The 16,799-nt window shown below is 35.6% G+C and overlaps 1 protein-coding gene across 2 annotated transcripts in view; it reads right to left on the reverse strand.

The window, feature by feature from the left end:
- Window positions 1-122: 122 nt before the first annotated feature.
- The window catches only part of LOC142972144 (uncharacterized), a 47,247-nt gene continuing 30,570 nt past the window's right edge, over window positions 123-16,799 (reverse strand). Inside the window, exons 3-11 of one of the 2 annotated variants that reach the window (XM_076112982.1) lie at window positions 12,368-13,144; window positions 11,174-11,346; window positions 10,213-10,850; window positions 9,014-9,195; window positions 7,600-7,866; window positions 6,726-6,827; window positions 6,046-6,283; window positions 4,612-4,817; window positions 123-4,095 (exon numbers count right to left, since the gene is read on the reverse strand). In XM_076112982.1, coding sequence (XP_075969097.1) covers window positions 2,926-4,095; window positions 4,612-4,817; window positions 6,046-6,283; window positions 6,726-6,827; window positions 7,600-7,866; window positions 9,014-9,195; window positions 10,213-10,850; window positions 11,174-11,346; window positions 12,368-13,144 — 3,753 coding nt within the window. In that variant the 3' untranslated portion in view covers window positions 123-2,925. The remainder of the gene's footprint in view (window positions 4,096-4,611; window positions 4,818-6,045; window positions 6,284-6,725; window positions 6,828-7,599; window positions 7,867-9,013; window positions 9,196-10,212; window positions 10,851-11,173; window positions 11,347-12,367; window positions 13,145-16,799) is intronic. The other variant, XM_076112983.1, reaches the window with a different exon arrangement.

Below are 16,799 nucleotides of genomic sequence, written 5' to 3' on the forward strand. Positions count from 1 at the left end.
TACATTTATAGTTTAAAAAAAACAGTTGAGAATGGTATCTATCATTTAAGTACGAAATAATTGTTAAAAGGAAGAAGGATTGGGCGAGCCGAGATGAGGATCCCTGAATTAAATCAAAGTAATTGTTTCTTAAAATAATTTATTAAATATTTAATTTTATAGTAAATGCCTCTGTGCTTATAAATACTATCAAAAATAGTAAGCTTGACCAGAAAAATAGCTTTGCAGTATTCGAGAACATTATACGTAGCAAAATATATAAAAAAATCATAGTACTACATGCACAGTAAGATTTATATAACTGATTTATATACAGATATAAAACTATTTACTTCTTATATATATTTTTCTGGCCATAATAATTAAATATTTTGTTCTTTATATACAGTTTACTAATATTTACAGTAACAATACAGAATTATTTTCAAACTACAATATAAATATTTCTAACTAAAGGCCGCTGTCCACTGAGGCGTAATACTCACTTCGTTGAGCGTGAAAATCAATGTTACAATAACGAACGATATGAACTTAGTTTTTTTAACATTACTAATGGTTCAGTGCTTAGGTCTTGTTACACGAGACACTGTAAAGTAGGGTGGGTTGAACAACTGAGTTACACGTACAGTCAGCATCAGAAATAATGTATACTACATGGTCACATTTTCAGCCTTACTCTATTGCATATATATATTTTTTAATTCGTGTTATTGGCCATCAAACAATACGCAGTGATTGTATAATTACTTTGAAGTTAATAATCATTTTTCAAAGTCATCGATAAAAATGCTATTATTTGATTTGTTTAGTCAACACGCAAATACATACATGCATTAACCCAATTCCGCTACAAAGAACCAAACCAACTCATAATTAATTGCAAGCTCAAATTAAGTGAATAGAATAAATAAATATTGATTTAGCTGCCTATTATTATTCACCTCAATGGACAGCGACCGTTACATGCTACGAATTTCATACAATATTTGGTACCATCAACTAAACTAATTCGAAGTAATTGCAGAAAATAAGTCTTTAACATCGTTGTAAATACAAAGACTAATTATATCTAAATTATTAATCATATTCAGGAAGCCATATTAAATCGAGAAAAGATTTTAGCTGGCTAAATAGAAAGTAGGCTGTATCGTGCTATTTTCTACAATTCAACTCCAAATATCTAATACTTATATTATTTACTAATACATAAAAGTAACTATACTACATACTCGTAATAATAATTATAATAATCGTAATTATAATAGTCGTTCTATATAAAATAATATATAATATACTTTAGTATCTAATTCTACATAATTATATCTATTAAGAATATCTAAAAATAAGTCATAAATTAATTATTTGGTAACTTTCTTTGATGCTTACCTTTTGCGATCCGTTACACGCATAAAAATCTGCGAGATATTTTCAAATTACTTCTATTTTCTTCATTACAAATTCTTTATGTTATGGTCTTAACCAATTACTCGTAATTTTAACAAACCATTTTAATAATGAGAAGGAATACACGCATATGTGTAAATAAATGTTTCTTTCTGCATATCTTAAAATAACTAAGTCATAATTATCTATCATAATATGAATAGGTTTGCCCTTTGGCAACGCCTCTACTACTTTATAAACTTAGCGTGAAACGGACCACACAATTAGATACAGACTAGATTAGAATAGTGATACTTTTGAAATACTTTGAAAAGACATCACAAGTTTGTTTGTATGTATTTCAATAAATTAGGATACTGAAAATATTCGGTCATATTTCATAGTAAATATTTTCATTTTTTTCGTCCAAATAAATTCAACATCGTTATCAATCGCTTAAATAGACACTGTAAAGGAAAAATGTATTACAATCCTAGTTGATTTAAAGTTTCGGCACAGAAACTCATACATTTTGATTAAATAACCTGGATTCGAAGTGATCGTTAATACATTTTGCCGGTACAGTGTCTATTTGAAAAGATAGCGCAGCCGAATGTAAGTCTCTTGAGACTATCTTTCTTGTAGAAAAGAGACTTTAGACTTTTTTCTGTGCTCTTAAACACTACATCCTTTAACATTAGTAACCGTTGCGTTACATACTTAGTTACTTAAATACTCTCTTTTATCAAATTTAGGCCATAACTTAAGAAATATTTGCTTTTATCAAATTCAATAGAAGCTATTTCTTTGTGATTGTGCATAGGCAGTGAGGCTTACACTAAATTTATGATCGTTTTCATTAATCTATCTGCAGTAATCGATAGCCTACTACAGTTTCGTTACCACGAAACTATAACTACTCTAAAATGTAAAGAGTTTCTAGGCAGCTAACGACCGGTATCATAAAGATATGTTATTGGAACCGGCGATAAACTGTAGTAGACCTTACTTACAGACGATTAGTTAAACGACCGTGAGACGTCAAGGGATGATGTCTCAAATACGTATAGAATAAAATATCTTACAGTCTTCACAGAGTGAAGGCAAATAGATAAGGAACTAAAATATAATTAACTACTAGACACAGTCAGGAAGACGATCAGGCTTTGGTAAAGCCTATTTTCTTATTCTTTGTAGGTATATGAAGTATTTGTGCATTATGTGGATTTATTGATAACGTTTAAATACGGTCTACGGTGTACCGGAGAATTATATTTCTAGAGGAGAAGATTCTAAAGGGTGTATGGTCTCCTCAGTAGAACAAAATTGAAAGGTTTTATTTTTTTTGTAATAATAAGGTATCTTAGTGGTTTGATGGTTCGATAAAGTTCTCCAATAACTAGCATTGAAGCACATACAAAGAAGATTTTAATTTCAAATGACAAAATATATTCCTACGGTCTACAAAGACTTTTCAGTCTGTTTCCCCTGGCAAGACTTTTTTCTGGAGCCGTCCTTTTTCGACGGTCTGTTTTTCTTTTGTCAGGAGAACCTTGAGTCATCAGATGAGGCTAATGACCTGGGCTTCGAGACCTTTGCCTCAACAGTGCCCGAGACTCCCCCTCGCCACCCCGGCCCTGTACTTCTATTAGTATAAGTAGACGAAGTGACAGGCACTTTGCGAGTCTGTTTGATCTTCAGCTTGTTCAACCAAAGATCTCTAGTCTTTTTGTTCCCCAGTACAAAGAACACGAATAAAACAAAGCCTTGGAAAGTTGCCGTGAGAGTGAATAAGTACGCAGCAACGATGTTATAGGCAAATAGGCCGAAAATCCACGGTAGACCGAATAAGAAGACGAGAAGACAGCTCACAGAGGCACAGCGCAACGCTTCGTTAGAATCGCCGTGTCTCTGTATGCCTCTTCTAGAAGCAAACACAGATCTGACTATTAGAACAAATAGTGTCCAGTTTGCGATGAGCATGACTGCTATGGGTGCGTAGACAGCCAGCCAAAGAGCTAGCCCTGAGGGGTAGCAGAATGAGCCAGACGGGGTCATATCTTCAAAGTGCCCTTCATAAGATTGAGGAGACACTGAAAGTAGGATCCCGACTATAGCTAAAGGTGCTCCCCAGGCAAATGCAGAAGCTCTTAGTAACTTATGAGAAGCATCTCTTGTAAATACCATTACTAATCTTCTATAAGAAATAACAGCAGCTACTAACATCCAGCAAAACGATGCTAGCACTGAATAATGTAGTATAATTCCCGTCAACATGCACGCTATGTTAGACGCGGCGAAATTTGCGAAGATGACGACTAAGAAACAGGTTACTAGTAGGAAGATAGCTACACATAATTGCAGCCAAATCTTGTTGTTGAAATCTCTTCGCCAGGATCGGAATAGTGAAGCAGTAATACCTACCATTGCGAGGCCGAAGATTGAAAGGCAGCATCCAATGACTGTGAGATATTCGAGTGCCAATTCGTCTTTTTCAGAGAAGACTGTTCGTGAGACGAGTATTTCAGCGAAGTGTGTGAGATGCTCACATCGGCAGGTGTCCAGCATCCCTGGTTCAGTGGCTTCGATGAAGGTACAGCCGTCTTGCGACCAGGAGCCGATGTCGTTCTCGTCGAAATGCCAGTAAGCGCATGTCCGCATTTGGTTGCGAGTTATGTTATCAGATATCGGGTTGAAGTGGATGTCTACCGACTGAAAAGAGATAAAATATAATTAAGTTTTTAGAAAATTCCGTCTTCATTTTGACGCTAGTAAGATCAAAGACACTATAACAAATAATATGTATAAGGCGACAAAAAGAAATCAAAACCAATTAAGACACTTGAAATTTTTATCGCTTTAAAACTAGGGAAATTAAAATTAAACGACTCGCATCGTACTGTACTCTACTATCATCTTACTCAACGATCTCTCATAGAAATCGATCTCACGATATCCCATCGCGATACTAGCTAATAATTCAACCGCCACATCCACAGAAAATAATTGACACATATTTCCCCCTAACGCCAAATTCATATAGGTCCAACGCAACTTATGATAATCGTTACAATTACTGAATCTACCACTAGCTCGGACAGGGAGTAGAGCCTTATGAGAAGCGCTAGCAAGAAACTCGCGACCACTCTTTTCATTCGCCAAAAGATTTATAATTTTGTTATTAGCATCACATTTCCACAACGCCAAAGAAAATCTTCTCCAACTCACCTCTCCAGTCTTGAACTGCGTGATATTCTCTACGTTAATACTCAGTACTCTACTGTTAACCAACATGACGGTGCTGTTCGTCTGAAAGGCACGGTCGTTGCGGAACACCACGAAGCTGATGCGACGACTCGAGTTCGCCACTGACATGGGGAGCTGGACTACTGCGTCGCTTTCATCTGCTTGTAGATGCGTTGAGTTTACTCCGTCTGTGAATAAAATGATTTTGTGTTAATGTTTTAAGTTTATTAATCAGGTAAGACCATAAACATATCAAGTGCCAAGCTGAATTGGAATCTTTATCATTTGATCATGGGGTTAATTAAAATTTACTATAAACATGTGACATTCACACACGATACAATCTCCAAACGCCCGAACGTGAATGCATTTATTTTATTAATATACATTTTGGGAATATACATATTATTATTTAAAAGCAAAAGAAACCTTAATTTGTCTGTTTGGATGTTACGGCTGAATTACAAAACTGATTGAGATGAAAAAATTGCATTGTTATTGGATAGATTGTATCTTACTAAATAATCGAGAGACACCGGAAAATCTTTCCAAGCAACTTTAATACAGTTATAAATAAACGAATTTCCTTATATTTCCCACGAACAGATAACAAATCAACAGATCTAATCACACACGTGATAACTGCTACGAATTAGTTCTGTGTAGCGCACGATGACGTCACGCTGCCGCGCTGTGAAATTAAGCGTATCGTGTTCAACAAATGACGGGAAACCCACAACAAACATGTTTGTACTAGATAATGATAATAATATAAACATTATATAATATATCACATTGTGATAAATAATAATATGGAACTATTTAACTTCTTATTATTTGACTTCGAAAGGTATAAGGACAAACAATACAATATATTGACTATTTCAAATACTTTGTAAGAAGTTTATGAAATAAATCCTTTATTTTGAATTTGACTTTGATATAATGTTTCTTACTGTCTTACTAATGAACGTCTTAGCTCTGACTAGTTGTACAGTGTTTTGTCTTTTTCACTTGCATGCAGTTTTAATTTCGATAAGAAGTAACAAAACAAGTCGTTGGATTTCATTATAATCATGATCTCCATCCAATCTCTACTACTTTTAATAGTATTCTACTGGGAGACACGTATTCTTCTACCCAATTTGAATGTTTTTCCAATTTAATATTTTAACTTCTTATAGATTAGTTTATTAAAATTCTATAGTCAAGATTCCGGTTAAAACTATCACCCTGACATTCCATCCATCTCAGAACAGCCATTTTTACCCAAGAAAAACAAACTATTCGTTCGTTTATACTACTTTTACGTCTCAAATGAGTAACAAATTCCACCCACACCAATACAACCATTTCACTTGAAATAAGTACAAACACTACCACACATAAAACAACTAACCAAATAACAAAACTCACCTCTAATAATTTCAAAAGCATTATCAGTAAAGACATCATCCGGTCCACTGGCAGCGATCCTGAGCCCGTTCACCGGCAGACCTGGTTCAGCGTTAGCTACCAACAGAGCGACGTTGTTCCTCACTGTTTGAACATTGTCTGAACCGTTGAGGTCCAGTCGGTCTCCCACTTTGTCGAGGAGACGGAGTAGGTGCGTCGGTATTTCTAGGGATACGTTTTCGGAGAGGAGTTCGTCTACCTAGAAAATAAAATGGTTTAAAATATGAATTGGTACAAAAAAATCGGTAATGACTTGGGAAATGAAGACGTTTTTTGAAGATAGATTAGAAAAATTTGTTAGATTTTTGTGACTGTTATACAATTTACTGTATTTTCTAAGACAAGCAGATCTAGATATATCTAGATAGATAGATCTCACAATAATGCCAGGTGAATGTGAATAAATTTACTGCATTTCTTAAGCTTACAACTTAATTGTATTATTGGGATCTCACGACTCCAAATGAAAGTGAATAGAATCTACATTAATTTCTTACAATATTAATAACTTTTAACGAGTACTTAGCAGTTTGCTACTGATAACCAAATACTAGACTTTTAAATTTAAGCTACTATGTTGATAATAAAAATTGGCTTTCGAAACAATCCCTTTCATTTAACATATTATATTTAATACTTACTTTGTCAAAAGATCCTTCAATATTATTAACAGTGACTTCAGCAGAAGAATCGTTCAGAAGCGTCTCGAGTATATTGATCACCTGCTCTAGTTGTTCTTCAGGCTGAAAACATAATAACAACACATTAGACTTCTATAGTTTTATTGCTTAATATGTGGTTATAAGAGGGACTACAATGTTTTAGGTCTCCGGTATATTTTTATTAGTTCTGACACGTAATGATTATTTCATGCAACGACAAATGCAATTAATTTGTGCAAGCCGATTTAGTGGGTTATAGAGTGCGTATTTTTGCATTATTCATAAAAAAAACATCTTTATATACTTACCTTTTTTACTTAAAACTACAGATTTTATCAGAAGAGCAGGCAATCTCGATAGCAACTCAACAGCAGACTCACCAGTGGTAAGGAAAGGCACGTATAAATAGAACTATAACTATACTTACAAATTGGCATATAGAAGTTCAATTTCTTCTTCTTTACTGCCCCATCAAGAACCGAATCAAGCATTACACCTGGATAACTCCTAAATAGTCACAAAGCAAAGCTCACTTACATAGTCACAGGTGCTTCAGTAGGCGCTGGGGTCGTCCAAACCGTAGGAAAAGTGGGATAAGCAGTAATAATCGTTTCTGCAGTAGGCAAGGGCCAGCGTCTGGTTGTAGATTCATCAGTAGTTGTTTCCGTTTCATCAGTAACAGGTACCGTCATAGTGGTACGTCTAAGAAATCGCACCTTTTATTGTCACTTTCAACAGACTTACAAATTGGTATATAGAAGTTTTATTTCTTCTTCACTGCACTACCCTTGCAAGACCCGACAAGGCATTGAACCTGCATAACTCCTAAATACTAACTTTACGGCTTACTTACCGGTAAAGTCACAGGTGCTTCAGTAGGCGCTGGCGTCGTCCAAACCGTAGGGAAAGTCGGATGAGCAGTAATAATCGTTTCTGCAGTAGGCAAGGGCCGGCGTCTGGTTGTAGATTCATCAGTAGTTGTTTCCGTTTCATCAGTAACCGGTACCGTCGCAGTGGTACGTCCAGTTTCCTTGGTCCAGTCTGTGGTGGAGTCCGTTTCGTTCGTGTTAGTGTTTTCCTCGGAACTGCTGCTGTGGTCGCGTTGCAGTTCGTCTCCGGTCTATAAATGTTAGTGCTTGTTAGATAGCTTGTGCGGGATGATGTGCTGGTTAGATGCGATGGTTGGAGATCAAAATTATTTGTTTTTTTTAGTTTCTTTGCATTGTGTGTAATACTAGAGAAGCAATTTTGTTAACCACTCCAGCTAAGCTCAAGAACTTATTTTCAAAATGGGTGGACTTTTTACCCAAGACCTCTTACTTTCAAATTTGATGTAAGAGCCTTTTTCAGATTACGATACAAAAAGGATGATCATATTTATCAAATTACTTATCGAAACTCAAATCATAAATGTTCACCATAATAAAATACTAGGTAAAGCTTGTGCCTAACATTAAATGCTCTTAAAGTCATGTCAAAAACAAAATATCACATACAAACAAAACCTCTTATAAAGACACTATTTTCAATTTCATGATCTTCAACCATAGTTATAACCAGACTATGTATACAGGTCTGGTGTCTTATACATTGCTAAGATGATGTTCTGATCACGTCATAACAGTGGGATTATTTGTTAACATATAGCATAGTTTATTAATCACATACCTATGTGTTAGGTATTTAGTAGGCAGGCATCTATATCTCATTTCAACAATAATTTCTAATAGGGTAGTTGACTAAAACACATTTTAGTGTCTTTGGAAAGAATGTCGACTGCCTCTGTGGCGCAGTGGTTTAGGTCGCCACGCCGATACCACTGCAACGGGAGGTCGTGGGTTCGATTCCCACACGGGACAATTATTTGTGCGATCCACAAATAATTGTTTCGGGTCTGGTTGTGCTTTGTGTCCGTTGTTTGTATGTTTGTAAAAGTCCCCGCGACACAAGAGCAATTCTTAGTGCGGGAGTTGTCTTTTTTAAAAATAAAAAAAAAAAAAATAAAAAAAAAAAAAAATGTAGTAGTTTTGTTAGAACTTAGTGCCTTATATAATGTTTCAGCCATTAATAATTTTAATTTCATTTAAAACACAACGAAAATCATAATAATATGTAATGACATAGCATGAGCGTGAACCGTTGCGTGAACTTGGGGATTACGACAAGTACAAGTGTAATAATTTTTGTTAAACCAGTCAACTACCCCATTAAAACTAATGTGCCCGGAATTTGCCTGTGTAGAATGTGTAGCATATTTCAATACTTACAGGACTTTCAGCCTCCCTACTCGGTTCAGGAACAGTGGGCATGTTGAGCGTGACCTCAGCGGTGCGCGTGGTCGGGTCGGTCGGCGGCCGACACTCGTTGTCCAGGGTAGTCACCGCTGACACGCCTTCCGTGAAGTCCCCGCTACACTTGTGGATCTCACAGCCTAGCTTTATTGTACTTGCTGTAATAAAAAAATGATGAATATAGGTACAATTTACCAGCTCTAAATCATAATAAAAAGTTATCATACTTTTTCTTTCTGTTTGTTTAGAACCAATGACAATAACTGGCAAGAAATAATAACCTTTTCGCTAATGGGGACTCTATCAATAAATAAAATACTGCAGTTTTGCTTCTTGCAAATATGTATGTAGCAGCTAGCCTAACAGTTGATTTTTTGTGTAGAAAGTTTTTTTCATATATTTACTGTCATTTTTTAAGATCCAAGCCTATCGGTGACGCTGACACTTTACAAACTACGTAATCTTCGCCTGACTTCAAACATGATTCATCCGGGAGATTGGTTATAATAAAGCTAAGACCTTTAGCACTACATAACCATCAATCGTTTACACTGCCTCGACAAACAACTTCTTAGTAATCTAGTAACTGGTGTTTGTTAAAAGGGAGCATTTGTTAGTTCTTAGTTCCATGTGATAAACATAATTATAATGATATGGCATTGTGATGATAATTGCAGGGGCCCTGACCGCCGTGGGCTGACCTCTGCCTCCTCGACGCATGCGCACTAACTACACTAATTGGATGACTTACCACTCGGTACATCAAACGCATTCTACACAAGATGGTAGATAAAAGAATGGGCAATGAATGAATAAAATTCATGACACTGAGATTTAAAATAAAATAAACTTTGATTAACTGATTCGACCTTTTCTCATAATCAAATAGCTACATAATATCAATCACTTATTCGACTTCGTATTTTGTTTCATAAAAGCTAAACCTTGCTAATGATTTCAGAAAAGAAACCAACATATTATTTATTTAGAATCTGTTACATCACGTTCGCATTTGATTGTTACGGATATGTACATATGTGTAGGAAATAGTGAGGCTTTGGTCAACTCATCCCGCTTGATCTCATCCCGCGGGATGAGTTTTAAGTGGGATGAAATGACCAAAGCCTCGAAATAGTGTCTTGGTGTTGAGATTATATGTTAAAATAAATACTCACTAAACTGTAGGCCGCCAATCTCGCAATAGTGTACAGGCTTCATATAAATAACATACAGATTCTCCCACCACCCCGGCTGCACCGGTTTCATAGTCGGATTCAACTGAAAGTGCACCACAGCAGTCTTTCTATCCAAATATATCTTCTTTATCCTCATACCAAATATAATCAGGCCCTTAGGTTTCAACCCTTCATGAGTCCTTTTAAATTCTTTCAAAGTATCTTGAAAAGTTTCATTCTCAACCCGATCGATTTCAGTATTGATTTCGTAATACTTAGTAGAATAAAATATATAATCTCTCAGTTTCTTCTCCCAGATTTTGCTGACTTTTTCTATATTATTGAAGTCGTATTCGAAGCCGAATTTCAGTCTGATTGCGTATGTAGAGTTTAAAGATTGTTCTTCTCTTATCCATAGAAATTTATTTGATTCGGAAACTTGGTATCGTCTGGAGTCAATGTTGATGCACCAGTAGTATCCATCTGCTTCTGCTGTGAGTACGTATGTTTGTTCCGAGTCCTCGTTTCTATCGAGGCTGTGTTTGACGGGAGTCGGGTAGTAAGTCTCTGAGTCCGTGAAACAGTGGATGTTACTCTCGTTTACTGTTGCGTTTGTTGTTAATACTAATCTGTCTTCGCTGAAAATGAAAGAAAGATTATAACCAGTAGTCTAACACTTTCCCCGGCTTGGCAACTGGGAATTTTCCTATCAGTTATCACCCCGGTGACAGCAAACCAGGCATTGTCTGAAGGACTATTTTCTACTACTATCGTCAATCGGCTTTGGATAATAATGGCAATGGCAGTGTTAAATCTCGATAGTTCTGATTGAGGAGAATTGCGCTGCAAAACGTGCAATTTGCAACCAAAACCAATTGTCATTTTAGTACCTTTTTTTTGTTCTAAGCATCACAATTTTTAAAATAGGCACATATAAGAAAAAATCAGTAATAATACTCACTCATCAACTTTAACTTTTAGTTTAACCGGATAGATTTCCACAACTTTTTCGCAAATGACGTCAAAGAATATATACGAGCTGTTGACCACGCCGTATACACCGTTACTCAGTGCACCGAATGATATCTCTTCAGTGCTATTTTGTATGTCTGTCGCTGTACCCGCAGGCTGTCTCTGAAAATACATAGAAATGTTAAACAATATTAATAGGGGAGGAGGGGGTTGTTAAAAAGTTAATGACTGTCCTTAAACGGTTAATAAAATGGTAAAAAGGCCGGTTTTTGGCTATAGGATCTTTACAAATTGAGATATAATATTTCAGACCGTTCATACTGTGCTATATTATATGTCACAACATCCCGCGATTGTTGTTCCAATAGTAACTTAAGATGTCATTTATAATAATATATGCATGTTATATCCCATAGTCAAAAATAATTAAAAACAGTCAGCAACCGGCTTCTGAGGATTGTTTTAAATGTTTTGTACATAATATCCTAGAAGAATCTTATAAAACTGTTGTGAATTATATGAATAATAATGTTGTTAATAATAAATGTGATAATAACTAAACTAAATTATTGTTATATCTTACACTTCTAACTAGTGCATAGTCACTAATGAAAATGATTTCAGTAATCAAGCTCATATTCTCAAAAGTGTAGTTAGTTATTCACGCATTGATGTTAAATCACATACACATTCACAATTATTCAGAAAAATGTGACACAAGCCGTTAAAATAATAGTATATTAAACGTTAGAGCGAAAGTTCTTTGACAACATTCACAAATACATGTTAGTATCGATGAAATGTATTGTCACACACCCTCACTGGAACTATGAATGTTTTGGTGAGACTCGCATGGCCATGAAAGCATTTTTTGACTTCTACATGACACCTATATACACCGTCCATTCGCACACATTTTTGTATCGTCTAAAACAATAGCGCACGAAATAAAAGAACACAAATAAATATTACTAAAAAAATGTTTTGCGTGAGAGCAAAACGTCACCAGGCAGTCTCATGCTACCTACATTTGTATGATTAATCAAGGATAAAAATTCTTCATGTCTGATTAATATACCCACAATTTAATAGAACATTAAAACAAAAAGAAATCCGACGAATTGGAAACCACCTCCTTTTGATGTCAGTTAAAAATGGCAAGATATTAATCAAATAAACTTACCATGAAATCAGCACCATGTCTAATAGTAGTGTTATGACTGGGATCATAAGTTGTTCGCAGCGGGTATATCGTATCCGAATCAGATACCCGTAGCATCGGACTGTTTGAGTACCTCCACCCACTGTACAAAATATCACCACCTCGTTTCTCACATATTTCATTAGATTGCGACCACGTGGCTCTGACTGGGCCACCACCCACCGCGGTAGCTGCCGTCAAACACATAGACCTTGGAGACCAGAACCTCCAAGAATCTTTTAAATCGTCACAACCTTCACGAGTCATACTTTCCTCGGGATACGGCTCAACGAAACAGTATCTGTAGTATTCTTCATCACATCTCACTATTGTGTAGTTTCCTACAGGTTCTTTTACGACACATAGTTCTTCCGCGATATCTAGTCTTAGATCTGCCAGGTCGAAACTTGTTGCTAGGAGAGAACCAGTTGTTTGTGTGAATGAAGTGTCAACGAGAGGTCCCCCGGGATACGAAGTCTTGTACTCAGTCCATAATACTTGTTCAGTATGATTAGTTAAATTCAAACTATCGTAAAGTTTCGCGGTGTAAAGATTCCCGCTGCAGTCTTTGAAAGTGTCTTTGAATTTCTCGGGTCCCTTTAGTCGGTAGCATATTGGTTCTCCTTCGATCTTCGTGTATGCTACTCGGAACCCAATAGGACATATTCTTCTTTTTGGTTTCTTCGCTTCTAGTGATGCTTGTAGTAGTAATAGGAGTATTACGGTATATACGGTGGGTATTCGATGTAGTTGCACCATCTGGAAAGAGGAGACATTATTATAATAAATACATATGAAATAAATTTAAAAATAAATTACATATGAAATAAATATTTTAATTTATAACGCAATTGGCCAACGTGGTGACCTAAAGCCTAACTACTTCCTCGTTTGGGTGGAGATCCTTGACCACCAGTGGGACAGTAATGGGTTAAGGACTAATACGGAAGAATCAAGATACATTACGATTACTTATACACTTCAATTACAAATCTGTGTACTAGTTTTTGAAGACACCGCATTTTCGAATACTATTTTTATTGTTTTTACGTATTCAATCACAAAAATATTTATTTTATTTAGTTAATTTCGAGCTCCATTTTCCTAGACTTTCACTGTTTGAATGGCAAGACCACGTATGATTCAACTAAGTAGTATCTGTAGGTTTACTAGACGATATTACGATCAAGACAGTCTATTTGTAATCAAGATCAGACAATTACAACTACACGTAAACAATAAACACACCGTACTGTATCCATTTACAAATATAACATAGATACATACCCACACAATGATCAAAAGATAGAGTAAATGTTATAGTGATGATGGAAATGTTATTTTGGTACTTTGAATGGGAATACAATTGAAAGGACAATTGAACAATCTCGATGACATTTTAGATAATAAACTAAGTGTATGCAGTGATGCAATCACTACATTTAATATTACTCAGAAAAAAGAATTACGGCCTCTGATATTGTTAAGCGTTCACTGTAGCTCGATTCTCTACTACCATCTACCGACAACCGGCTAGCTATCGAGAAATTTTACACAAGCTGTTTAGCGCCTCTACCGGGCTCCGTAAGAACTATTTTGGCAGTACATTTTAAATATCAAACTTTCGATACTCGACAATACCTGAAGAGGATTGCGTTACTGATAATAAGGCTTCGGCTTAGATTTCCGGATCGGGCATAGTGCTTTTCTAATTTCTTATAAGTACAATTTCTTAAGAGAAATCACTGTAGCCGGGTAGTTTAGTACTGAGCCGAATGTACGGACATATTCCATGTAGCTCTGCCTTCGAGAAATAAAAAAACATTGTCATAAAAATACCCTAGTGATCAGTGGTTCTGGCGTATTCTGCAAGAACATTTTTTGTCAACCATTTTGTATGCACTAAGTAATTACGTAAGTACGTAATAAGTAAAAATATCGGTAATCAAAGGCAATACTGGCCGTATATCGGTAATAGCGTTAAGTGGCGATAGTCGTGTTATCTCTGCTTATATTGGCATGTAGATTAGATAACTGCGGGTAGAACATACGAAAATTTTGACTCACATTTTTTCAGATGAACTTTGAACGGAAGAAAGTTCCCTTGTGGTTATCAAGGCATATTATGATCAAGAATTTAAAGTAAAATCTATACGTTCTTCTTTTTTATCAGTATTTGGTTCATATTCTCAGCAGTCGTCTATAGCACCATCCCTCGGGTGACAACTGGAAATTTTCCTTCCCACGCGGTTGACAAATATTCCGAATCATGCAGAAGGTTATCGTTTTTTCTTAGTCGTCACCCTTGCCACTACGATGAGTGATAGAATTGTTACGATATTTTCCCAACTTTCCACTCCGACCAGTTTAAAGTATTTATCTTAAACTGACTTTATTGAATTAAGATAATTAAGAGGCAGTTTTATAACTTTAACTAATAAATTCGGTTGATATCTGTCCCAATTGGAAGCACATGAGTCAATTACGTAGTTGTCGTCCTACCAACGGATGTGCGTCAAAACTGCCCTCGCATGTTAATGTATTGAGAGAATTTTCTATCAAAATACCCTCCAGCAATTATTTTGCAATGGCGGTAATTTAAATTACCGACTGTCATATTTGCATAGACATAAATAATATATGTATGTAGCAGGCAGGGGACAAGTTAATTGCCTTTTACAGGGCTGGTTATCAAACTAAGAGCCACTATAAGGAATTATTTTAATATCAATTTATTAGAAAAGACCAACAGTACTTTTCCGATACGAGGGTCGGGAAAAGTACTATTGGTATTCATCAATTCTATTCAATCGACCTGAGACCGCATGACCAGCAATCGGATACACTACCGAATGCACAAAGGCAGTCAAACACCGTCCTATTTGTAAAAGAGCTAGGTATCTCTTGTTACCGTTTATAAACCAATGCAATGGCAACATAAACTATGGTTACTATGTGTGGTATGACCAAAGGTATCTCAGCTCGCTAATCTTGTTAAACAATCAATGTTGTATTCATTTCAAGGCTATAGAAATTACAATGATAACATATTTGGCGATCAATGTCAAATCGTATCGCGTTGATTAAATATTTGTAGGCTATCTATGTATGTTACATTTCCTAGTTTCTATGTTAATTTATTTCATCAGAATAAAGACCCTAATATCTATGTCATCATAAATTATTATGTACGTATTATAGTATAACAAGGGAGGGTAAAACCGTCTCGTCACGTTTTTATATAAATCCGGATAAATAAACAAACATTATCTACGTGTAAAATTAGCCTGATAAGCTTTATTATTATTTTTATCTTATTGCTTGTTCTGTGACATATTTTATATATACAAGTGACTATTCAATAATACAGTTGCCAGACACATTTTTGCACATTTAATAAATAATTAATTTATTTTAATTAATTTATTATATAGTACCTTGTTTGGCTGAGAGCTCTTTAAACCGTTTTTTTGACCCATTACTGTCCCACAGCTGGGCAAGAATTTCGTCCCAAATGAGTGACGTGTTAAGCCTAAGTCCACCACACTGGGCAAGTACGGGTTGGGGACTTAGCATGCCCTCAAAAGATACCAAACTAAACCTACTTTAATTCGGGAGCAGACCTTTGCAGAGCACTGTAGTTATATTTGTAAATAATTGACTGAAAAAAAACAATAGTCTGTAACATTATTACAGCCACTTGAACATTTTTTGCTGAAATACTTTACAATTATTTGAAGATTATAAATTATTATCTTTAAGGGGTTTTCCACAATGTACAGCTAAAGATAATATTTTGGTTGCCTGAAAGGGATTGCCATTATGCGATAAGGTCGTCAATTGTACCATTATTTCAATTTTTAGGCTACCTCTGACATATTTAATCCTAGAAAGATAGTCTGCATAAAACTTACGCATGCGTTTGCGAAATATCGCTCTTTCTTAATATCGCGAATGCATCCCTATGCGTTTCGGACATTTCAATGGTCGCTGGGAGCTACTGAGTGGCGTACGTGTCAATAAAGTAAGTTGCACCAATTTTAAAATATAACGACGAGCGTGAGTCAATTTTATTATTTTTTTTATTTTTTTTTTTCTTTTTTTTATGATGATGATCTTTTCTCTACTATACAATATGATTATCTTTCTAGGATTAAGCTAAGATCTCTACAATACTCTAGACTAGGTAGTTCTGGAATCCCTAACTAGCTCAAATGACACAATAGATGATTGAAATGTTCATTATATCATCTTGATATCATTATGTCACCGGAGTTCTCTCACGTTAAAATACGCACATTACACAATGAAAACGTGATGTGATACATGTTTTTATTTTCATTTATTACACCGTGTGTTACGACTGATGATGCATAACAAAAAAACCGGCCAAGTGCGAGTCGGACTCACGCAC

Source organism: Anticarsia gemmatalis, chromosome 4, assembly GCF_050436995.1.
Source record: "Anticarsia gemmatalis isolate Benzon Research Colony breed Stoneville strain chromosome 4, ilAntGemm2 primary, whole genome shotgun sequence".
NCBI lineage: Eukaryota > Metazoa > Arthropoda > Insecta > Lepidoptera > Erebidae > Anticarsia > Anticarsia gemmatalis.